This window comes from Phascolarctos cinereus, unplaced genomic scaffold, assembly GCF_003287225.1.
Source record: "Phascolarctos cinereus isolate Bilbo 61053 unplaced genomic scaffold, phaCin_HiC Scaffold_9;HRSCAF=440, whole genome shotgun sequence".
Classification (NCBI taxonomy): domain Eukaryota; kingdom Metazoa; phylum Chordata; class Mammalia; order Diprotodontia; family Phascolarctidae; genus Phascolarctos; species Phascolarctos cinereus.
This window is the reverse complement of record NW_027556402.1, coordinates 96852868-96876320: the sequence shown is the minus strand read 5'-3', so window position 1 is coordinate 96876320 and position 23453 is coordinate 96852868. Positions and strand designations below refer to the sequence as shown.

General features: G+C 38.3%; 1 protein-coding gene and 1 pseudogene across 1 annotated transcript in view; one reads left to right on the top strand and one right to left on the bottom strand.

The window, feature by feature from the left end:
- Nucleotides 1-2196: 2196 nt before the first annotated feature.
- Nucleotides 2197-2439, bottom strand: LOC110213707 (large ribosomal subunit protein eL38 pseudogene; annotated as a pseudogene).
- A 10039-nt stretch (nucleotides 2440-12478) lies between these two features.
- RXFP1 (relaxin family peptide receptor 1) overlaps nucleotides 12479-23453 on the top strand; it is a 170385-nt gene continuing 159410 nt past the window's right edge. Inside the window, exon 1 of the mRNA XM_020994086.2 lies at nucleotides 12479-12958. Coding sequence (XP_020849745.1) covers nucleotides 12910-12958 — 49 coding nt within the window. The 5' untranslated portion in view covers nucleotides 12479-12909. The remainder of the gene's footprint in view (nucleotides 12959-23453) is intronic.

Sequence of the window (23453 nt, the reverse complement as noted above, 5' to 3'; positions counted from 1 at the left end):
TATATATATATATATATATATATATATATATATATATATATAGGTGGACAGCATTGGGCCTGGCGTCAGGAAGATCTGAGTTCAAATCTGGCCTCAGACACTTACTAGCTGTGTGATCCTGGGCAAGTCACTTAACCCTATTTGTCTCAGTTCCTCATCTGTAAAATGAGCTGGAGAAGGAAATGGCAAACTAGTAGCTTTGCCAAGAAAACCCCAAATGAGGTCACAAAGAGTTGGACATGGAAAAAATGACTGAACAAATATAATTTCCTAAATTGATCCATGAGGATGAATATTGCATCCTTATCAATGATTTGCTGACTTTCAATAATAAGGTATACTTTATAATACACAATTCAGAGTAATTATCCAATATAGTAATATTTATATGTAAATATGATGAATCACATTAAATTTAAAGGCTTGTTTTATCCTGGACAGCAGAAATTTTAAATAATAAGATTATTAATTGTTAATAAGATTGGCAAATTTATCTCCTTCCTTCATATAAATCAATTTATAACCAAGGTAAGATTTTCATCAGTTAAATCTATGAAACTACAAATTTAGTAGTCTACATAAAGCTAAGAACCCATTCTGGAAAGAACTGTGCATCTATGTAGAGTTTTATACATCCCCCACACCCCCTAAGACTCTTTTTGAATGTAGAGAGACAGTGATGCTTCTCTCATAAGCCAAAATACAACTTCCAAAAGCCAGGATTGGGTGGTGGGGAAAAGGGAGTAATTATTGGGTTTTAGTTGCTGATAGATATACATAATAAAGACAGAAATTTGTGCTAGGCAAAACTGGAGGACAAAGAATGTATCTTAATTATGATTCAAATTCATTTGCTTACAAATTTGGAAAAGAACTGGAAGTCTTTTGAGTTTTGAGTGCCTCCACACAGCTTGCTGAAGAGTTTCTTTCATAGAACCTACAAGAGGATTTTGTGGGTATAGCATACTTATGGAAAGTTAAATTGGAATTAGGAACTTCTAACCCTATGTCAGACATTTGTCTGAAACAGTGTGATACTATTAAGCTCCAGATGCAAGTGGTTAAAGAATTGAATTAATTTTAGCTGGTTTGCCAGGATTTTGTTTGGGTTCTTAACTAAATTTGTCAGTTCATAAACTAGCTATGACTAAAGAGCTATAAGGAGCTATAAATCTGCTCTTAATAAAGAGAGGCTTTCTAGACATTGAAACTTAGCAAATCATTGCATCATAGATTTAAACCCCCTCATTTTACAGATAAGGAAACTAAAGCACAGAGGGATTAAAGTGACTTGCTCAATGTCACATAGGTAAAGGAATGTTCAGAGGCAGGATTTACACCCAAGTCCTCAGACTTTAGAACCATATCTCTTCCCACTATTTGTAAAATGCTGCTTTCCATGGGAGTTAATATGCCTAGCAGGTGACCCTGAAGAGCTGAAGCTTTTCTTCTGAGCTCTAAACTAAAGAAAAATGGAAGTCTTGGGGAGAGGAGCTTACAGCTCAGCTGGGGACTCCTGTTGAACCCCCATAGGTAATTGCACAAAGAAAGGTAAGGAACAGCAGAGATAAGACATATGTCATATAGAGACCCATAGAAAAGTAAGTAGGAGCAGCAGAGAACTATGTCTCACAGGAAACAAGCTCAGAAGAAAGTAGTACCCCACAGTGAGAGCATCACTCATGATAACATCCTCAGAAGATATTGGCAGAGCAAGAAGATAAGAGATATGAATTATCCTAGCCTACATGTGTGTTCCTCTTATATATGATGCCTATATTTTCCCCACTGAGAGTGTCTATTGATGGAAAATGGTGCCCTAGGTTTAGGCAGCAGGAGAGAGGAAATGCTACTTTTCTTATTATATATTTCACTAAAAGTCTTAACTTTGAACTAACTTTGTCTGGCTAAATAATAAAAGCAAACAGATTAGTCAGGGTATGGGACCTGCAGTTTTGTGTGAATATGTACCCACAAAATACCTTGAACTCAGGGTAACATTTCTGAGAGCCTCATATGTGAAAGGTAGGCTCCCCAGGTATTAAGTTAAATTTTATGGGGGGGGGTATCAGTGAAAAGAACCTAGATTTAGAGTCAGAGGAAGTGGGTTCTAATCACAGCTCTCTTGGTTACTATCTTTGTTTTTTTTTTCTTCTTTTTTCCCTACATTTTAATAGAGTTGGAACATTGAAATGATTCCTTCACTTCAGCTCCTTCACAGCCAAAACAGGAGGCAGGGACTGTTTAAGTTTCTCTGCCTTCTCTTTGTGTGTGATGACCAGTGTGTACAGGTACCTGCTGCAGCGAACCTTAAACTTCACATTGTCCTTGTTTTTCTTGATATTGACAGATTTGGCATCTTTTCGCCTGGCTGTCAGCAAGAAGTCTTTTATTTCCTCGATTTTTCGGGGCATGGCGGCGGCGGCGGCGGGACGAGGGGCAGCGTGTGGCCCGAGAGGTCGCGCCACGGGAGAGATACTCACTGGTTACTATCTTTGTAACCTTGGACAAGTTACTCAGCTGTTCTGTGTCTCAGTTTCCTCTTCTATGAAATGAAAACGTTGAGCTATATGACTTGTAAGATTCATTCTAGTTCTCAATCTGTGATCCTGTGACCTAAAATGAAAGATTTGGCCATTCTTAGAGATTTTCATCAAAAACTTGTTTTTCAGAAATCTCAGGACGGATGTCCAACTGCTACTCAGAACACAAACACCTTCTTCAGTCACTTTGGAACTGTTTTTGAAATATTAACGACCGGGGCAGTTAGATGGCACAGTGGATGGAGCACTGGCCCTGGAGTGAGGAGGACCTGAGTTTAAATGCAGTCTTAGACACGTGATACTCACTAGCTGTGTGACTCGGGCAAGTCACTTAACCCTTATTGCCTGGCCAAAAATAATAATAATAATAATAAATTTTTAAAAAAGAAATACTAATGACCACACAAGGCCATCAACTTAGAATTCAGATAGAAGTAAATAAATGTGATACTGAATTGAGATAAAGTAAAGAATAGCTTACTCTTTGACGAAATGTCATATTAAGGTTTCTTGTTGTTAGGTCGTTTTTCAGTCATGTCTGATTCTCCATGATCCCATTTGGGGTTTTATTGGCAGAGATTCTGGGGTGGTTTTCCATTTCCTGCTCCAGCTCATTTTTACAGATGAGGAAACTGAGACCAACAGAGTTAAGTGACTTGTCCAGGATCATACAGATAGTAAGTGTATAATGCTGGATTTGAAGTCATGAAGATGAGTATTCCAGATTCCAAGCCCAATGTCCTATCCACTGCACCACATAGCTGCCCTACTGAGGATATATCATCTTAAGATACCATTTGCAAAAGTACCATTTGGGGGTTTAGCAGTGAAAATGGTTGGTTTACAAAGTTAAAAACAAGACTCTCATGTACCAGTTATTGTAAGAACACAACTTTTTTTTCTTTCAAAACCCTGAGTGACAAAGATCTAATCAATTCATGGTATTTTCCTTATTTTTAAAATGTCAGTCTCCTAGATTAGGGCACAAAAATATTGCTATAATTTGTTTTTTAGAGAAAGTGTTATACTTTACAGGCATTTTGCAGATCCTCTCAACCTTACTATTTCAAAAGTAGATAAATTATTACTAGAAAGTGGGAAGTGTTGTATCTTGATTTATATACTAGAAAATTGGGGGCTTAGGGGGATTTTTTGTGAAGTAACATTCCCACCTGCTGGAATTTTAGCATATTGCTACTTAAAATCGGATTTTCATAACTATTACATAAGTAAGTGAAACTGACAGTCGCATTGGGATTTTCAATTGTATCGGTGGATGAGTTTTTATATTCATTACTGACTTAAGAAAAATATGTATAGAGAGAAGGTGACAACTTTTTTTCATTCCATAAATATACTCTCTCCCACCCCTTTATTTAGGTGACCACAATGCCTAAAAGGGATAGCTTCTTTCCTTTGTCAGCCCACTCCCCTACTTTTCTTAAGACTAAAATAAAAATTAATCATCAGTAAATCTCCCTGCTTTGATCCAGAACCACATTAACAAAAAGACAAGATGTCTACTTAAATTTTGTCATGGATGTGTGTTTATTGATACAAGCCTTCAATTCAGTCACTATTCTATTGACATCTCCATGGAATATTTATTAGCTAAATTCTTATTTTCTAGTATAATACTAATCCATACCGTGTGAGAACTTTTAAATAGTTGAATGGTGATGGTGATTATAAACCATTTAAGTTCATCAGAGATGTTCAAGATAAAATAATAATAATTAGCATTGTGTAGCACATTAAGATTTGAAAAGTGCTTTACAAATATCACATGTTATCCTTAGAACTTTGGGAGGAAGGTGTTTTTATTAGACCCACTTTAAAAATGAGGAAACTAAAGCTGAGAGAGTTTAATTGACTTTACCTAGCATTTCACAATTCATAAGTATCTGAGGTCACATTAGAACTCAGATCTTTCTGACTTCAAATGCTACATTATACCTACCATGCAATTCTGCTTCTTAATAGAAGAAGAAAAAATGGATTAACTTTTATATTGAGGGACTTAGAACAACTGCAAAGGAAAACATCCCAACAATCAGGCTATCAAACAGGAAAAGTTTCCCAAAAGAAGGGAACTTCCTTGATGGCTAAACAGAATTTGGATACCTATCTGAGGTGAAATTATTTAGGTGCAGTCTAGTTGGGACCAGGAGGAATAGATGAATACTGCATTTGAATTTAAAGGATCTGGGTTCAAATCACATCTCTGACTATCTGTGTGACCATGGGCACAATATGTAACCTCTCTGTTGATGACTTTACACTTCTCTGACAAATGTAAATCTATGATCTTATGATAATATGAACATCATAAGTTTCCTTCCTAGTTCTATATTTAATGAATGATTGCTCCACAGGAGAGCTGAATGAGATGAGCCATATACTAAGAGAGTTAAATAACAGCTTTGGGTCTGTAAAGATAAAAATCTGTGGACATTGTTCAGTCATTTCAGTTGTGCCCGATTCTTTGTGAACCCCCATGGAGTTTTCTTAGCAAAGACACTGGAGTAGTTTGCCATTTCCTTTTCCAGCTCATTTTACAGAGGAGGAAACTGAGGCAAACAGGGTTAAGTGACCTGCCCAGAACCACACAGCTAGTAAGTGTCCAAGACCAGATTTGAAATCAGGAAGATGAACCTTCCTGACTCCAGGCTTGAAACTCTATCCTCTGTGCCACTTAGCTGCCCATGAAAAATGTCTGACTCATAAGCCTGAAATGACAGTAGGAGTCAATAGCAGTGATGGGGTGAGGCAAAGAAGCAGGGTTGCAAATGTGGTTAAGGATCTGACATCCCCATCTTCATGTTCCCCAGGAGATACAAGAGCTGACAAGTCTCCTGTGGCTATTTCACAACACTCCAAGATGAGCAGCTGTCATCACAACATAATTTAGAAATCTAACAAGCCCCGGGACTTCAGTGACAGACAAGCTAATGAGAAGTGGCAGATACATTTTTGTTTTGGAAACTAATCTCCTTGACCCAATACCTCCACATTTTAGTGGTACAACTTGAAGTGTTACCTCACCCAGAAAAAAAAAGTCAGTATGACAAAGTGGATCCATTTTATTCACCCCCAAAATCATACATTCAATCCTGCAATTACATAAGCTCTGTGTTATACAATGTGTATGTTTTGTGCTAATGAAGATTGTAGCAGACAACTCCCATCCGTCACAAGCTTCACTCAACCTTCCTTGGGAACCCAGACTACAGCCTAATTCAGCTTATGGGAGTTAATGCTTCTCTTTATAAGTCTCCCAGCCATTCCTTCACTTTTTTCTCAGTCTGTCCCATGAATTCTCTTTTTACCCACACCAATCAACTGTGAATATCCCCCAAAGCCTCTTGGACCTTTACTATTTTTCTGTCGAACTCACTTAAAAGCTTATGAACAATGTCAGTTAAGTAAGTAGAAATAGATATGAGCCCATAAGAGACAATGTGTGGGAATAGTTATGTATATATGTTACATATGTATATATGTCATTTACCAAGAAGATTAGCTAGCTGACCAGTAACCACCACCACCTTCCAACACTTCCCAGCTATGTGAAGATCACTTCCAGTCAAAGTTGTGTTATTTGAAGACTGAAGATTATTTGTAATTTGATGTCTAAAATGATGTCTAAAAGCTATTTTCAGTTCTAACACCTGTTACTCTCTAATGTCAAGATTCACATCCCTCACCATCAACCTTCTACCCCTCCTTAGTTCTTTATATCCCATTGCCTGCCAGACATCTCTACTGAAGTCATTATTTGAAAAACCACATGTATAGAGATAGAGGAACTCTTATTTTTGTCTTTCTTTTTTTCCCTCTTTATTAGAAGAGATAGTTCACTGAGTGATGGAGAGAAAAAAGAAAGAGCCAGAAATTAATATGATGCAAAAACAAAAAGTTATCTATATTAAAGAAATCAAAGAAAGAAGAAAGGGTGCTATCAGAACAAAAATATTTATAGCAATTCTTTTTGTGGTGGCAAAGACCTAGAAACTAAGGTGTGCCCATCAATTCGAGGAACTGCTGAACAAAGTATGGATGTAAAGGAATATTACTGTGCTGTAAGAAATGAAGAGACAGTTTTGGAAAAACCTGGGAAGATATTTATGGACTGATGCAGAGTGAAGTGAGCAGAACCAGGAGAACAATTCATACTATAACATCAACATGGTAAAAATGAATAACATTGAAAGACTTAACTCTGATCAGTGCAATGACAACTATCAGATATATATAGATGCTACCTTTATAACTCTTCAATGAACATATCATATAACATTGGGCATTATAGTTACCTGTGTTTATATCTTATCTTTCTAGACTAGAAATTTCTTGAGGGCATGGACATGACTTATCTAAACTTGATATCTCCATCATCTAAGATATTTAATAAATGTTTTAGTGTTGTAGTCTCCTTAGTTTGCCTCCAGTGACAATGTCTAGTATGGATTCACAAGCAAATGATCTTGCTATGCTTAATAATATAGTTACTTCTACCTATCTCCCAAGGCTGTTGAGAAGAAAGCACATTATAAGCTTTACTGTATTATGTAACCATGAATTTTTATTAGACTTATTGTTGGCTTTAAAGACAATGCAGGTGATGATGAATGAAGATGGTTCTGAAGTTCAAACAACAGCCGCATTCATTATACTGTCACCTAATTTTAAAGTGAGGTGTTGAAAACAGTGAGGTGATGTTTCAGATATGTTATTGTAGAAAACGCTCTGAACTAGGAGATAGAGAATCTCTGAGTTCAAGTTCTGGTTCTGCCGAAGGCTAGCTATACAATCTCAGACAACTTGTTTTATTTCAGTCTCTTCATTTCTAATGTGAGAATCATAGTATACTAGTATCATAGATTTAGAGCTAGAAGGACTTTAGTGGTCATCAAGTTCAATCTTCTCATTTTACAGGAGGAAACTGAGGTCCAGAAAAATGAAGTGATTTGTCTGTCACATAGTAAATGCCAGAGCTATGTCTCTTACTCCAAATCCAGTGCTTTTAACCTTACATTAGGCTGCCTCCAGAGGACACCCTCACAGGGTTGGTATAAAGATTGAACAAATACTCTGCTTCTTTCAAAGTCCTTCTCATAGTGTGAGGATGATACATCTTGGAGGACCAGTAGACTACGAACTGTGGCAGTTGCTACAGAAACTTTGTATGACTTTGTGGGTCCAACAATTGGCTCAAAGGAACACAGATCTGGAGTCTGATGAGAGAAAGAGCATCTAGCGGAACCATTTCATTTACAGATGGGGAAACAGGCCAAGGAAGGCTAAGTGACCTGCCCAAGGTCATACAGGTAAAAATCATCAGAATCAGAATTTGAAATCTCTGACTCCAGATACAATTCCATTTCCACTATACCATACTATTTCCCTGTACTATATGTGTGTGTGTGTGTGTGCGCACATGTGTGCGCACGTGTGTATATGTGTGTGTGTGTGTGTGTAGTGGGTGTTTAAAAAATGTTTATTAAATAAATGAATAAATAAACTTAGAAGTCCAATTAGGAAGCTATTGGAAGAATCCAGGCCAGCTAGAGGTAATAGGGCCTCATTTGAAGACCCCAGATTAGCAAATGCCAAGACTCATCACTAGGTTGGCCACAGAGGGATGGGTTTTTCAACCACAACAACTTATAACAACCAACTATTAAGTTATAGAGAGGTTGGTGTGTAATCTCAGTTGGTGGAGAGAGGATTCATACTGATGAAATCACAGATTTTTTTTATACATGAAGTGAAGTGCACACATCAGACAGAACTAATAAGCTTGTTCAAAGCACAACAATATTGAGAAACGTTTGCATTTGAGGCCAGAGGCAGGAACATTGCGCTCTTTGGGGAAGAAAAGAGGAACAGGACAGACAGAGACTCTAAAACACATCACCTAGTACCATCTAATTTGATCCAGTAACCATTTATTGAACGCCTATGGCATACAAGGCAGTGTACTACGTATAGAATTATAACTAGAACGTTTGCATCTGAAGCAAGAAGCAACATAGGCATCCTCAGTTCAGAGACAGGGATAGGAGGAGACAAAGAGTCAAACAAGGCACAAAGAAATAATAGCCCAACCCTTTGTCCCTATTATATCTAAGGCACAATTCTAAGCACTGGGTATACACAGATAAAATGAAAAACAATCACTAACAGAAATATATTTGATCAAAAGCCATAGATATGTGTTCAAAAGCTATGAACAAACCATTCATAAAAGAATTGTACACCACTAGCAATCATGTGGAAGAGTGTTCCAAATCACTAATAAGCGAAATGTAAATCAAAACAACTCTGAATTACTTTCACTTCATGCAAGCAAATTGGCAAAGATGACAAAATTAAAGTACTCTAAGGTGGCAGTAAGAATAGAGTGCATTTCATGCATGGGGGATGGTCTGTGCAAAGACCTGGAGATAGGAGATGGAATATCATGAATGGGACACAGTAAGCAGGCCAGTTTGACTGAAATGCAGAGTGCATGAAGAAGGGTAATGTTAATAATCCTGAAAGAATAAGGGAATGTCACTCTCTACTCTCTCTAGTCCACACAACTGCCAAAATAATCATCATAAAGCACAAGTCTGACTATGGCTCTTGTTTAAAAATTCTCAAAGGCTTAAGGACCCAGGTTGGATCCTAACTTCCATAGGAAGCCTATCCTGATTGTCCCCATTCTGCCCTCCATCCAGTTGCAAGTACTATCCTCTCAGAAATTACTTTGTATCTATATAATATCTTTTATATTTAATTTGTCTGTGCCATGTTGTTTTTCTACAATAGCATGTAATCCCCTTGAAGGAAGGAATTCTTGTACATTTTGGCTTTGTATACCCAGCACCTAGTATGCTGCTTGGGATACAGTAGGTGCTTAATATATGATCATGGAAGGAAGGAAGGAAGAGAGAGAAGGAGGGAAGGAAGGAAGAAGATTGCAGTCTAATTAGGAAACTATTGGCAGAATCTAGGCTAGAAGTGATGAAAGCCTCAATTTTGGTGATGATCATGTGTGTTTAAAAAAAAAGCATCTATGCACAATGTATTGAAGAGGTAGAATTAAGAAGACTTGGTAATCAATTGAATATGGTGAATGGAATTACCACACCAGGAGTGGCCTACCCTGAAAAAATCACAGATCCTTCCTGCATTTGATAGGATATCAAAATTGCTACTCATATCTAAACCTTGTTAAAAATCAAAGATAGCTAAATGAAACAGTGGCTAGACTGCTGGACCTGAGTCAAGAGACATCTGAGTTCAACTCTAGCTTCAGATACTTACTAGTTATGTGTTCCTGGGCAAGTCATTTAACCTCTATTTGCCTCAGTTTCCTCATCTGTAATATGGAGGTAATAATAACACCCATCTCCCAGGGATATTGTGAGGAACAAATGAGACCATATCTTAGGCTTTTTACAAACCTTAATTTGCCATATAAATGCTAGGTATGGTTGTCATCAAAGCATCTAGCTACAATGGATCAATAAAGCATATTGAGTCTGTTTTGTTTTGTTTTTTAATTTATTGCATGCAAGTAGTGGCACTATGAGAATTTTTTTTTAAATGTCTATGTCCACAACTCCTAAAAGAGTAGAGACTTAAGGCAGAAATTATCTTTTCAAGCAAAACCTTTTAAAATGCAATATGGGATATTTTAATAAAATTAGCAGTGATTTTAAAAGTATTGGGTTGGCCATCTGAGGAAGTTTATAACATTTGTTTATTTTTATATTACCCTTTTTTAAAAAATCATTTTATTCAACCATCTCTTCTAGCTAACATCCTAGATCTCTTCTCCCTTTCATAGTTAAATTCTTTAAGAAAGCCATCTACAGTAGGTGCCTCCACTTCTCCTCACTTTACTCTCTTCTAAACTCTCTGCAGTCATCTGGCTTTCATTGTTCTTGAAGCATCTACTATGGGCTAACACTGTGCTAGGCACCAGTTAGTCAATAAACAAGCCATCTCTAGAGCATCTTATTCCCTAGTAAAAAGGATGCAAGATCGCCTGTGAGAAGTGCATAGAATAGGTCCCCACAGAACAATTTGAGTAATTTGAGGAGGGTGGAGGAGGAAGGGGAAGGATTAGTTCTAGCTGTAGAGATGGGGAAAGAGGTAATGGAGGAGGTAGCACCTGATCTGGACTTTAAAATAATAAGATTTCAGAGTCAGAGACATGGAAGGAACCCATTCCAAGGCACTGGGGACAACACACAAAGTCACAGAGGCAGGTAACAGCAGAATAAAACTGAGGAAAGGTGAGCAGTTCAGTTGTCCTTTTTTGTTTATTTTATTCTGAAGTTAAGAAATAAAACAAGCATTTCCATAACATAGTAGAATAGGGAAGGGAAAAAAAAGATGATTGCACATGAAAAATGTGACTTACCCTCTGGTCACCTTAGTTTAGATTTAGCAAATTCACAAAGCAACTGAAAGCACTTCATAGTTTACCTGTGGGTCCTCATAATATTGGCAGTCTTCCCAGACCATGCTTCAATGAACGAGTGAATGAATAGATGAATGAATGAATGAATGAATGAACAGAAAAAATAAATAAGCAGTGGAATCACTAATACCACAAATACAATTTGAAACCATTTCCAATATTATTAAGAATGTTAACTAACCAATGGGAATTGAAAAACAGTTAACATAGACGGGCTGCATAGTATACTAGGAGAGCATTCCAGAGAACCTGGGTTCAAATCCTGGCTTTGCTACTTACCTGTTTAAGTAAGTATGATGACCTTGGGCAAGGTCATTTCTGTGAACTTCAGCTTCCTCATCTATATAATGAGAAAATTGGACCAGATTACCTTTAACACCCTTACAGTTCTAAATCCTATGTTCTAATGAACATAAATGCCTTCCAAAGGAACAACTTCATTAAATGAATTAACTAGTAGATAGATGGGGATTTTTGAATGTGTCAATACAAAACTACATATTGCCATTCATTTCATTGTATCCACATGAAACAAGAATTGTCAGTAGAGGCAGAACCTAGAACCAGAACCTAGCACTAGCCTGCATATATTGAACTAAATGTTATAATGACATTCAATAAAATGGGGTTCTACCTGCAGAGTAAACCTAGCCTCACAAAGACTAAATTGTCACCAGAACATTCAGTCTTGGTATCCTAATGGTAGATGCATGCTCCTATTGGAGGGCTGGAACAAGAATGTTAAAAGAAAAAGAAAAGAAAATGACCATTACAATGGGAAATAAGAATGAGAGTTTTCTCAATTGGAAAAACATTAATACCATAGACATTACTCAGGGGAGCACTCATCACTCCTTTTTTTTCCCCTCAGGTAATCCACATAACCTTTACAAGAAGCCATCACTAAGGGAGAATCTGCCAGTTCACTAGATTCCAAGATGTATTTCTAATTTTTATTGATCTACGAAAAAGACTCTGTTCTAATTCATGACTGTAACCATGCTCTAACCCAAAATGAGATTTCTCTGACACTTTAATCCTTCCACTCTGCAATTACTTCCTAAACTCTAGTGTGGTGTTTTGCCTTAGCTAAGCTAAGTTTCTATTAGATCATCCTTTTCTTTTCCTGACCCAAAGTCACTTTAAAAAGAAACATTTTGATTTGTATATCTTTGGCTTTTATTCCTTATAGTAGTGTGATTCAAATATTTGTCAGTATATACATACACATACACACACACACACACACACACCCATTCTTAGTTTTAACTGAACGCAAAAATAAGATTTGTAGAGTGATCAAGGAGAGACTGAATGTCCTCCATTTGAAACTTTTTTCTCCTAGCTCAATTTTAAGAGATCAAGAATGTGGGAGTGTGTGTATGTGTGTGGGAGTGTGTGTGTGTGTGTGTGTGTGTGTGTGTGTGTGTGTGTGTGTTAGAGAAAGGGAATAAGGCATAAAAAGAATAGGAAAAGAAGGATAGAGTCTTCAGGTGAATGGGAAGAAAGGGAGTGGGAGAAAAGGGGTGGGGAAAGAGAGAGAGGGGGTAAGGCAGTGAGAGAAAGGAGTAAGAGGTGAGAGAGACAGAGAGAGGATTGAAAGAGACAGAGAAGGGAAGAGAGAGAGGATAGGGAGGGACAGGAAGGAGAGGGAAGGGGACAGAACAGAGAGGAGACAGAGAGAAAGAAGTGGGAGGGAGAGAGGGAGAGGAAATGAGAGAGAACAAGAGAGAGGGGATGGGAAAGAAAGGCAGAAAGATTGCTTTATAGCTGCTACGACTGCAGTCAGAAATAGCATATGTAATAACTATCGTGAGCCGTACACTATCTAGAAGCCAAGACCAGATTTTGTTCACTTTCATTAATTAGTTACTAAGGGGGAAAGAGATGACAGCTGGTTCCATCTTCTTCTATATCTTGATCATTGGAAAATATTGTAAGTATGCTTAGCATTTTATTTACATATACTTTAGCATGTCATGAACTGGGCACATTTACATGAATATTTATGACTGCATTTATGTTAGTAAGATAAAAATGCATGGGGGAGGGGGAGAATGATCAAACTTGCTCTTCAAGATTATTCTTCTTAATGAGTTTCTATATTCATATAATCTGCAATTTGTTGTCAGAGTTGATCATTGTACGCAAGGTTAAAAATCCTTCTAATGCTCTAGATATGCCTCCTTGTTTGTGTATTCCATATTAGCTGTAACTGATAATGAAATGCTTTTTTTAAAAAAAAAAAAGAGTAAAGATCTTTGAAGAAGTTATATCTTAGCAATATTGCTCATAGTTCATGCAGAGGTAAATGGTCAGAAATGTTTCTGGTTCCCTCTAGAAGCTGTCTTATTTTGCTCCTTTCTTTATGACTTTAATATCTTATTTGTGATTACTGTTGGAAGGACCTCTGCATATCATGCCTCTGTCTAAATCACAGTTTCTCACTCTCCGTTTAACAGCAGAAACATGATAACACACCAGAAATCATTTAAACCACCACTGTGAGCTCTGAGCAGTCCTTTCACTCTGTTGTAATAAAGGCACACTGTGTTTTCTCTAGCCAGTTATTTACTTTTCAGGAAACCTTTTCTGGGGAAGGGAAAGCTGTTTTGCATGGACCACATCTGAGTGTGGATATCCCTATAGAATCATGTGCCTAGTTTCACTTCTATCTTAGAAAAAAAGGCACCAAAGGACAGATGGCAAGGTAGGCAGGGCCAGCCAACAGAGTGGAGGAAAGTTTCTCAGCACCTTGAATACCTGGTAACTAACAATGTGTGGATCTTAAGAAATTCACAATTCACAAGGATGTTGCTATTTCTATACTTAACCTTCATATACTGGCCAAGAGTTGATTTATATAGTCATACTTTAAAATGAGGATAGCATTACTGCCAGTGTTTAGGGAGTAGGATGGGCAGGGATACGGAAGAGAGGCTGTTCTTTGGCTGATTTTAATCTTATTCTACTACTTCTGATTGGGGGCAATCAGAAGAGGACCTCTTGACGCCATCCCCTCCTCTTCCCTCCTCTTCCCTCCTCTTTCTTTCTGTCACCATTCACCCTCCACCCCAAAGTCAGAGCTGCAAGGTGGACAGGGTAGAGGAAGTATGGTCAGTTAGGGGTTGTCAACAGTGGTGAAAAACTATATATTCCATAATGGCAGAAGAGAAATTTTGCTAAGCTCTTTGGTTTCAACGACTATCACTACCACTATACCATAGCTCCATCTTGATTATTGCCACTCCCATTTTACATACAGAAAAATTGAGGTATGTAGCAAATATGTCCCAGATCATAGGATCATAGACCTAAAAAAATTCTTAGAAATCATCCAGTCCAAGGGTTTTGGTAGTCTGGTGCAACCAATGAGCCTCTTCTCAAAATGATATATTTAAATGCATAAAATGAAATATGTAGCATTGAAAAGAAAACCAGTTATATTGAACTACAGTTATCTATGTATTTTCCAAAGTTCATGGACCTCAAGTTAAGAACCCCTGAGGTCCAACCTCCTATTTTACAGATAAAACACGGAGGCCCAATGAAGTTAAGCAACTTGCCCAAGGTTATGCAGAAGACCTAAGTGTCAGAGAAGAGGTTTCTGATTACAGCCTAGACTTTGAATAGCCTTTGATAATATTTGAGACATCAGTAGCAGCACATAAATCTCCAGTGAATTTTCCATTTTCTTCTAATATACATTTTCCATTAAATGAACAAGTTAAGTGGGCAAGTTTTTTCACATATAATATAGCAATGATATAAACAGAACAAATCCTGGACTTAGAGTCAGAAAGCCTGGGTTTCATTCCTTACCGTGCCATTTACTAGGTGTGTGACCTCACCTCTCTGGGCCTCAACCTCGTCTGTAAAATGGGGGATCCTACTTATGCCACCTAATTCATGGGTTGCCATGAAAAAAACCAACTTGTTAACTGTGAAGCTCCATATTAATGTGAGGGATAATGATGAAGGTGGGGGTGAAGAAGAATTCAGGAGTGTTTGAAAAGTGTGGGACAATTTCATAAACAATTTTGGCTAAGTGAATTATACCAATCATTTCAGGCTTTGCATCCAGTAGGGCTTCAAAACTCGTTGAATGAATAAAGAAATGCTAAACAAAAAAAAAGTTTTCATTTGTTAAACCCTATAACAATTACTTGGGGAAGGAGGGGGAGACATTCTTTACTTTCTGGCTAGTAGCCACAGTACAAAATAGAAGTAATCATTGACTCCTGTTGTTCCCTCTTAGACTCTTCAAGAGGAGAGAAATGCAGGGAATCAGCAAAAAAGGCAGGCGTGTTCAAGATGCCATATGAGGGGGGTGTTAGGCACTTTCCTCTTAGCCAAATATGAAATCCCATCTTTAAAGCTGCATTCTTTTAAGCCTTGAAAAATTTTCAGGCTTTCAAGATGCCATATTTAAATTAACACTTTTTATTAAATATTATTTTGTATTTGTATAGTGATTGATGGTTTACAAAAATATGTTTACATGCATAGTCATCAAAGCCCACATATATAGAGCTTTATAGTTTACAAAGCTCTTCCCTCATGAAAACCTTGTCTGGTAAGTAGTACAAAATCCCTATTCCCATGACTCATGAGGAAGCTGAGATTCACAGAGAATTAGTAATGTTCACATGGATATACTAATAATAAGTGACTAAAGCAGGTTTGAACATGTCTTCTACCTCAACACTATTCCCAGTGCACCATGTATTTGGTCATCACAATCTTACAAAATGTGCAAGGCAGATACTATTTCTCCCCTGACCCCATTATAGAGAAAAAGAAACTGAGGCTCAGCAAGGTTAGACATTTTCTAAGATTACACAGTGATTATTTCTGAATTAATCCTAGGACTCCTACATCTCAGGATCATAGCTTTAGGTATAGAAGAGATGCTTGAGACAGAATAGTCAAATGGACTCTTTTTACAAAGGAGGACTCTGAGGTGAGGAAATGCAAAGCATTTTGCCGAATTCACCCATGTAGTAAGTTAAAAAGTCAGGATTTGAACTCAGGTCCCCCGATTCCCCTTCCAAGGTTCTTTATAAACCTTTGTCAGCTAACACTTTAGTTATGGGCTAACACTAACAGGATTTAGCAGAAATAGGACATGGAATAGTGGTAGGAAGCCCAAGAAGGGACCAAGGTGGGAAACTAGAAAGTAAGGAAGGACTAATAGGAGAGATTTGAAGAGGGTTAGGGAGAAAGGCTGAGAAAGGAAGTAGAAAGTAGGGAGATAATGTTCTCAAGACAAGTAGCCCGTTTCAAAATTTGGGGCTGTCGTTACTGTTACCCGGCTTTAGAAAACTCATTAACCCAGAAAGTAGAAGGATACACAAGAGGCTAGGCTACAGCTTATTCCTGTTCACTCAGATTTACTCTTTTTACCATCTGGCCACTGAGTTCCATTTAGGAAATTCATTTCCAGGCACTGGCATTTCTGTCCACTGTTTAGTCTGCCTGCTTGCAATGTTCCCTTATAGTCATGAATAGGGAGGAGGCATTCCTGGGCAGGAATGTAGCTTATCTTGATTAACACATACAATTGGAGAAAATGGGGTTACTTGCCTACCCCAGGAAAGGAAAAATAAAATATTTTATTTATAAAAGAAAACTGCAGATACATCCCTTTCTTGCATTTTATTTTTCTATTTTTCTCGGGATGTGCTAAGAATTTTACAGTGCTCAGTCTTTTCACCCATAATCATCTTTTTAATCTTCAGGGAGAAAGGAAATTTGAGAAATCTTCACAAAACATCATTGTCAGCACTTTCTCTTCTGTACAATTAAATTAACAAGGAGGTGTATGGTATTATGTTTGTGAAGTAAATAATTTCATAGGCATCAGGGTTTGCATCAGAATAAAACAAAACTAGTTAGGGAAAACTCAATAAACTGGAATGCTTATGGAATGAAATGTTTCAGTTAATTGGATTTTCTCCCTAAAGAGTTATGCTTGATAACCATAAATCCTTGTTGTTTTCATTCCTGCTGATGAACACTTTTCAAAGATCTTAAAATCAGAAGGAACCTCAAGAGATTATCTGTACCAGCTTCTTATGCAGGGCAAGAAAAATTGTAGGAGCATGGATGCAGGGATGGAAGAGACCTCAGTCACTAATCCAACTGGCTCATTTGATAGATGAAGAAACTAAGAAACTTGAGAGGTTTAAGTAACTTACCCAAAGCCACACAGAAAGTAAGGAGTAGAATAGAGACCTAAAGCCAGGGCTCCTGCCTCCTGGTGCCATCCCCAAGACCAAGTTGCCTCCATTTATTAATTGTTTCGGTTAGGTTTAATAGAATTTTAAGGACTATATTTTGTTGAAATAATACATAAAATCCTTCTTCAAATACTTCATTAAGGCTCTGATCTCATCATTGTGGGAATTCCCTTTGCCAATACAGATTAAAATCTCTCCACTAACTTGCCATGTCCGTAAAACTTCCCTATCACCTTGTGGCCAGATGCTAAGCCCCTCAATCTAGTCTTACCAGGCTGGTTTTCAGATAGCAGTCCATCACCTTACATGTACCAATATTTCTAGCTTGGTAAGAACCTCATATGACATTAAAGAGTCCTTGGGCTCTCAAAGGTTATGTCTGACAAGTACAAGCTCTGCTGGTGCTTACCATAGATCCCTGATTTAAACCAACAAAGTATTTTTTTTCTTTTTTTTAAATTTTATTAATTTATTTTGATTTATCAACAATCACTTCCATATGCTTTTGAGTTGAAAAGTTTTCTCCCCCTTCCTCCCCCCCCACTCCCCAAGACGGCACACAATCTGATGCAGGCTTTACATTTACATTCCTATTAAACATATTTTCACATTAGTGAAGTTGTAAGTAAAAATTAAAACCAATAGGAGGAACCATCAGAAAGATGAAACAAAACTCAACAGAAGGTAAAAATAAGTGATAGGGATTCGACTTCCATAGTTCTTTCTTTGGATGTGGACAGCATTTTCCATCCTGAGGCCTCTGGAGATGTCTTAGACTCTTGTAATGCTGAGAAGGGTTCAGTTTAACAATATTAGTCATCGCATAACATGGCTGTTATTGTGTACAAAGTCCTCTTGGTTCTGCTCACTTCACTCAGCATCAGACCATATAAGTCTTTCCAGGTTTTTCTGAAGTCAGCCTGTTCATCATTTCTTATAGCACAATAGTATTCCATTCATTATATACCACAACTTGCTCAGCCATTCCCCAATTGATGGGCATCCTCTCAATTTCCAATTCTTTGCCACCACAAAAAGAGCTGCTATGAATATTTTTGTACATGTGGGTCCTTTTCCCATTTGTTTGATCTCTTTGGGATATAGCCCTAGAAGTGCTATTGCTGGATCAAAGGGTATGCACATTTTTGTAGCCCTTTGGGCATAGTTCCAAATTGTTCTCCAAAATGGTTGGATCATTTCACAACTCCACCAACAATGTATTAGTGTTCCAATTTTCCCACATCTTCTCCAACATTTCTCATTTTCCTGTTTTGTCATGTTGGCCAATCTGATAGGTGAGATATGGTACCTCAGAGTTGTTTTGATTTGCATTTCTCTAATCAATAATGATTTAGAGCATTTTTTCATATGACTATAGATGGCTTTAATTTCTTCATCTGAGAACTGTCTGTTCATATCCTTTGACCATTTATCAATTGGGGAATGGCTTGTGTTCTTATAAATTTGTCTTAATTCTCTATATATTTTAGAAATGAGGCCTTTATCAGAGAGACTGGTTGTAAAAATTCTTTCCCAATTTTCTACCTTCCTTCTAATCTTAGTTGCATTGGCTCTGTTTGTACAAAAATGTATCAATTTAATGTAATCAAAATGATCCATTTTGCTCTTCATAATTTTCTCTATCTCCTGTTTGGTCATGAATTCTTCTGTTCTCCATAGATCTGATAGGTAAACTATTCCTTGTTCTCCCAGTTTACTTATGGTATATCGGCCTTTATATCTAAGTCATAAACCCATTTTGACTTTATTTTGGTATATGGTGTGAGATTTGGGTCTATGCCTAGTTTCTGCCATACTCTTTTCCAGTTTTCCCAGCAGTTTTTTTCAAAGAGTGGGTTCTTATCCCAGAAGCTGGGATCTTTGGGTTTATCAAGTAATAGATTACTATAGTCATTGACTACTGTGTCTTGCATATTTAACCTATTCCACTGATCCACCTCCCTATTTCTTAGCCAGTACCAAGCAGTTTTGATGATTGCTGCTTTATAATACAATTTAAGATCTGGGACCTTTTGTTTTTCCAAATGAACCTTGTTATTATTTTTTCTAACTTTATAAAATAAGTTTTTGGTAGTTTGATTGGTATGGTGCTGAATAAGTAAATTAGCTTAGGTAGGATTGTCATTTTTATTATGTTAGCTCGGTCTACCCGTGAGCAACTGATGTTTTTCCAATTATTTAGATCTGATTTTATTTGTATGAAAAGCGCGTTTTGTAATTGTGTTCATAGAGTTCCTCGGTTTGTTTCAGGAGGTAGACTCCTAAATATTTTATGATGTCTACGGTAAGTTTAAATGGGATTTCTCTTTCTATCTCTTGCTGTTGGGCTTCCAACAAAGTATTTTTAATGACTTGGGTTTTTAAAGTACCTTATGGTTGTGATTATGAGTAGCAATGATCAGTGGACAATACTGTAAGTATAAATGGAAAGGTGTAGAAGATTGTGCTGGACCCTAGAAGTTGCTTCATTTGAATAAAAATCAGAAATCAGCTTGTTCTTGCCTGTTTCTCATGAAAGAGAAATGGGAGGTGGGGAGGGCAGTAGGTGGCAGTTATTTGTGCTCTGAGTACTTGAGGCTTGACAATACCTGTATAACACTGAATTATCCTTTTGTAGGGAAGGCATACTGGGGAATCCAATGAGCCACCAGCCCAATGAGAGCTGTTGCCTTTGTGTTTACATACAGGTGTACATGCTCATAAGGTCATACGTTTAGTGATAGGAAGGACCTCAAGGGACATCAAAAGGCCCTTTGAGGTTATCTAATTCAATTTTGTCATTTTACAGATGAGATGACCCATGCCCATGGAGCTGAAGTAACTATCCCTATCTCTGTGCGACTCAACTCACAGTAGAATGTCAGCTACTCTGGGAAGGCAGTTTTCTTTCAGTGGAGGTCTCCAGCACCTAGCAGAAAGCTTTCCTTGTACATAGTAAATGCATAACAAATGTTTGTTGAATAGAAATGAATTGCCTTGCCTTTAAATGAATTTTTTTTTTGGCTTTTTGGTGAGGCAATCGAGGTTAAGTGACTTGCCCAGAGTCACACAGCTAGTAAGTGTCAAGCATCTGAGGCTGGATTTGAACTCACATCCTCCTGACTCCAAGGTGGGGATTCTAGCCAAATGCACTTCTTAATTTTCTTATTTTCTATCTTTTTTCTCTTTTGAATTGTCCTTAATTTCTTAAGTTCATCTAACTCCTTTACCAAAAAACAACAAAAAAAAAAAACATTTTCTGTTTCCAGCTTTCTGCTTCACTAGCAAATTGTAGGAACACAGATTCAGAGCCAGAAGAGAGCTTAGACATCATCTCCAGCCTAACCTTCTTATTTCAGATCTGGAGACAGAGGACTTGGGTTTGAATTCTGCCTCTGACACTTACTACTTGTGTGACCTGGAGCTAGTCACGGAATGGCCCCGGGCTCATCTGTAAAATGAGGGGGTTGGACTAAGTGACTTCTGAGGTCCCTTCCAGCTCTGAATCTATGCTCCTATGAGCAAGCGATCAATGAATCACCAACCATTCTTAAATGCTTGTAAGTGCCAGGCATTATGAACACACATATGAGGAAACCAAGGCCCTCAAAAATTTAAGTGATTTATTCAAACTCACCCAAGTAGCAAACTGCAGAGCCAAGCATCCTGGTCCTCTAACTACTAAACCATTGTTCTGTCTCTGTCTCTCTCTCTTTTTCTCTGTCTATTTTTTCTCTCTTCCTCTCTCTCCTCTCTTTCCCTCCCTCCTTCTCTCCATTCCTCCTCCTTCCTTCTTTCTCCTGTCTCTCCTTTCTGTCTCTGTTGTTCTCTGCATCTCTTGTTCCTTCTCCCTCTCTTTTTCTTGCTCTCTCCCTCCCCTTATTCCTCTCCTTCCTCCCTTTTTCTCTCTCCTCTTTCCCTTTAGCTCTCTCTCCTCTCTCTTCCTCTCTTTCCCTCTCCCTCCTTCTCTCTTCATCTCTCTCTGTCCCTCTGTTATTCTCTATCTTTCTCTGCGTCTATTTCCTCCTCCCTCTTTCTCTCTTTCCCTCTCCCCCTCTTTTTTCTCCTCCTCCTTCTCCTCCTCCTCCTCCTCCTCTTCCTCCTTCCTTCTCCTTCTCCTTCTTCTTCTTCTTCTCCTTCTTCTTCTTCTTCTTCTTCTTCTTCCTCTTCTTCTTCTTCTTCCCTTCTTCTTCTTCTTCCTCTTCTTCTTCTTCTTCTTCCTCTTCTTCTTCTTCTTCTTCTTCTTCTTCTTCTTCTTCTTCTTCTTCTTCTTCTTCTTCTTCTTCTTCTTCTTCTCTCTCTCTCTCTTCACATTACTTCTCAGTGAATGCCCTTAGTTAAAAAGATTCTTTCCTCAAACATCCAACTCTTCTTAACTACAATTCATTCTCTCTTATTTTCTCACTTTCTACCTTTTTTTCTTTTTTGAATTGTCCTTTTCTGAATTTCAAGGCCTGCCCATGGCCAGGACATATTTGGGAGTAAAGTGGGGCAAGAGAGACAGTGCCACGTTAAAATACTGCAGGATTTAGTCAGAGGTAACTTAAATGTGTTATATGGCTTCAGATTTGCTCATCTTAATAATCTGGGTTGTCTACACCCACCCCCAAGTTTAATTATTTTTTGCAAGCAATCAAATCCCATGATTGTATAGACACAATCTTGCATCCTTGAGATTGTTCCCCATTTACCACTTTCATTAGTGACTTTCACAAGAGAAGATGTTCATTGAAGTGGTTAAAGTGCAGAGCTGAGGAGGGAGTCAGGTAGAAGAATGTTCTGTTCCAGTCCCCTAGAATGCCACCTTTCCATCTCCTGCTTTCTAGTCTCCATTGGGACTAAACATATCCAGAGAAACACAGGTCACCTTCAATAAGGAAATGAGCTTTCCAAATTCTGTAGCCTTTTTTTTTTTTCAGTGAGGCAATCGGGCTTAAGTAACTTGCCCAAGATCACACAGCTAGTACATCTCAAGTGTTTGGTCTGAGGCAGGATTTGAACTCAGGTCCTCCTGACTCCAGGGCCGGTGCTCTATCCACTGAGACACCTAGCTGCCGCCCCTCGCTCTCACCCCCACCCCCAGCCTCTTAGATAGCAGTGGAGCTCTTCCTAATCTCATTAACTTCCGTGTGTTTAAATATATACAATGTGCTTTTTTTTTTCCCACCATGTTCCATTCTACTTTAAATTCTCTATGTGCTTTGCTTGACCTTAAAGCCCACTCCTCTAAAGCCAGGACATAGAGTGCTCAGCGAGTGCCCTGCCCCCTGGAAAGGGAAATGGAGTGCTACTTCACAGGCAAAGCAAGGCAGTATTAGGACAGTGACCTATTGGCTTTCCTGGAATGAGACAGAAAGTCTGCCAAAATTTCTTAGCTGCTTCCAGCTCTCAGGTAGATGGATGACATCTTTCTAGAAGCTGGAAGGAAGCTTTGAAACCCATCTATCAGATTCTAACGAAACATATCTGGATATGATCTTGTGTCTCACAACGTCTCTGACTTTTGCCCCCATTCAGGGAAACTCTGGCTCATTTTTCTCCTAAACCAGGACCCTAGCTCCCCTATGAGCACCGAGGCAAAGGAAACAACAAATATGTAATGAGTTTGATTTAACTGGACCCAAAAAAAGCAGAAAAGGGTTCATACTGGAGTCCCCTGACAGTTGAGAAAACTCTTCACTCCAATCTGGAGGGGATCAAAAACTGTTCCCCTAATCTCTAGCAGATCCCACCTTGTGCAAGGACCTACATGGGCCATATGGAGGCCTCACGACAGAGGGAGGGCAATAATGTGGCTCTGCTTCTCAATTTCCTGACTATAATTTTTATTGCTCTTTAGTGCCTGTCTCTGTTTCTTCCTTTCTCTTTGCCCCTCTCTGTCTCTCTCCTTGTCTTTGCCTCTACTTAACTGTGATTCTTTCTGTGATTTTCTCTCTCTCTCTCTCTCTCTCTCTCTCTCTCTCTCTCTCTCTCTCTGCCTTTACATGTCTCTGTATGTCTCTCTCTGTCCCTCACTCTTTGTCTTTTTCCCTGTCTCCCCCCTCTCCACTCTGGCTGGTGCCAGCCCCTTCTTTCCAGGGTTGGAGGAAATATAGCATTCTCCATAGGCCTCTCTCTAGGTCCATTTATGACTCATTATCTCCACCTCTTCTTTATCACCCAGCTTCTGTGTTCCTTGCCTCTTCTATC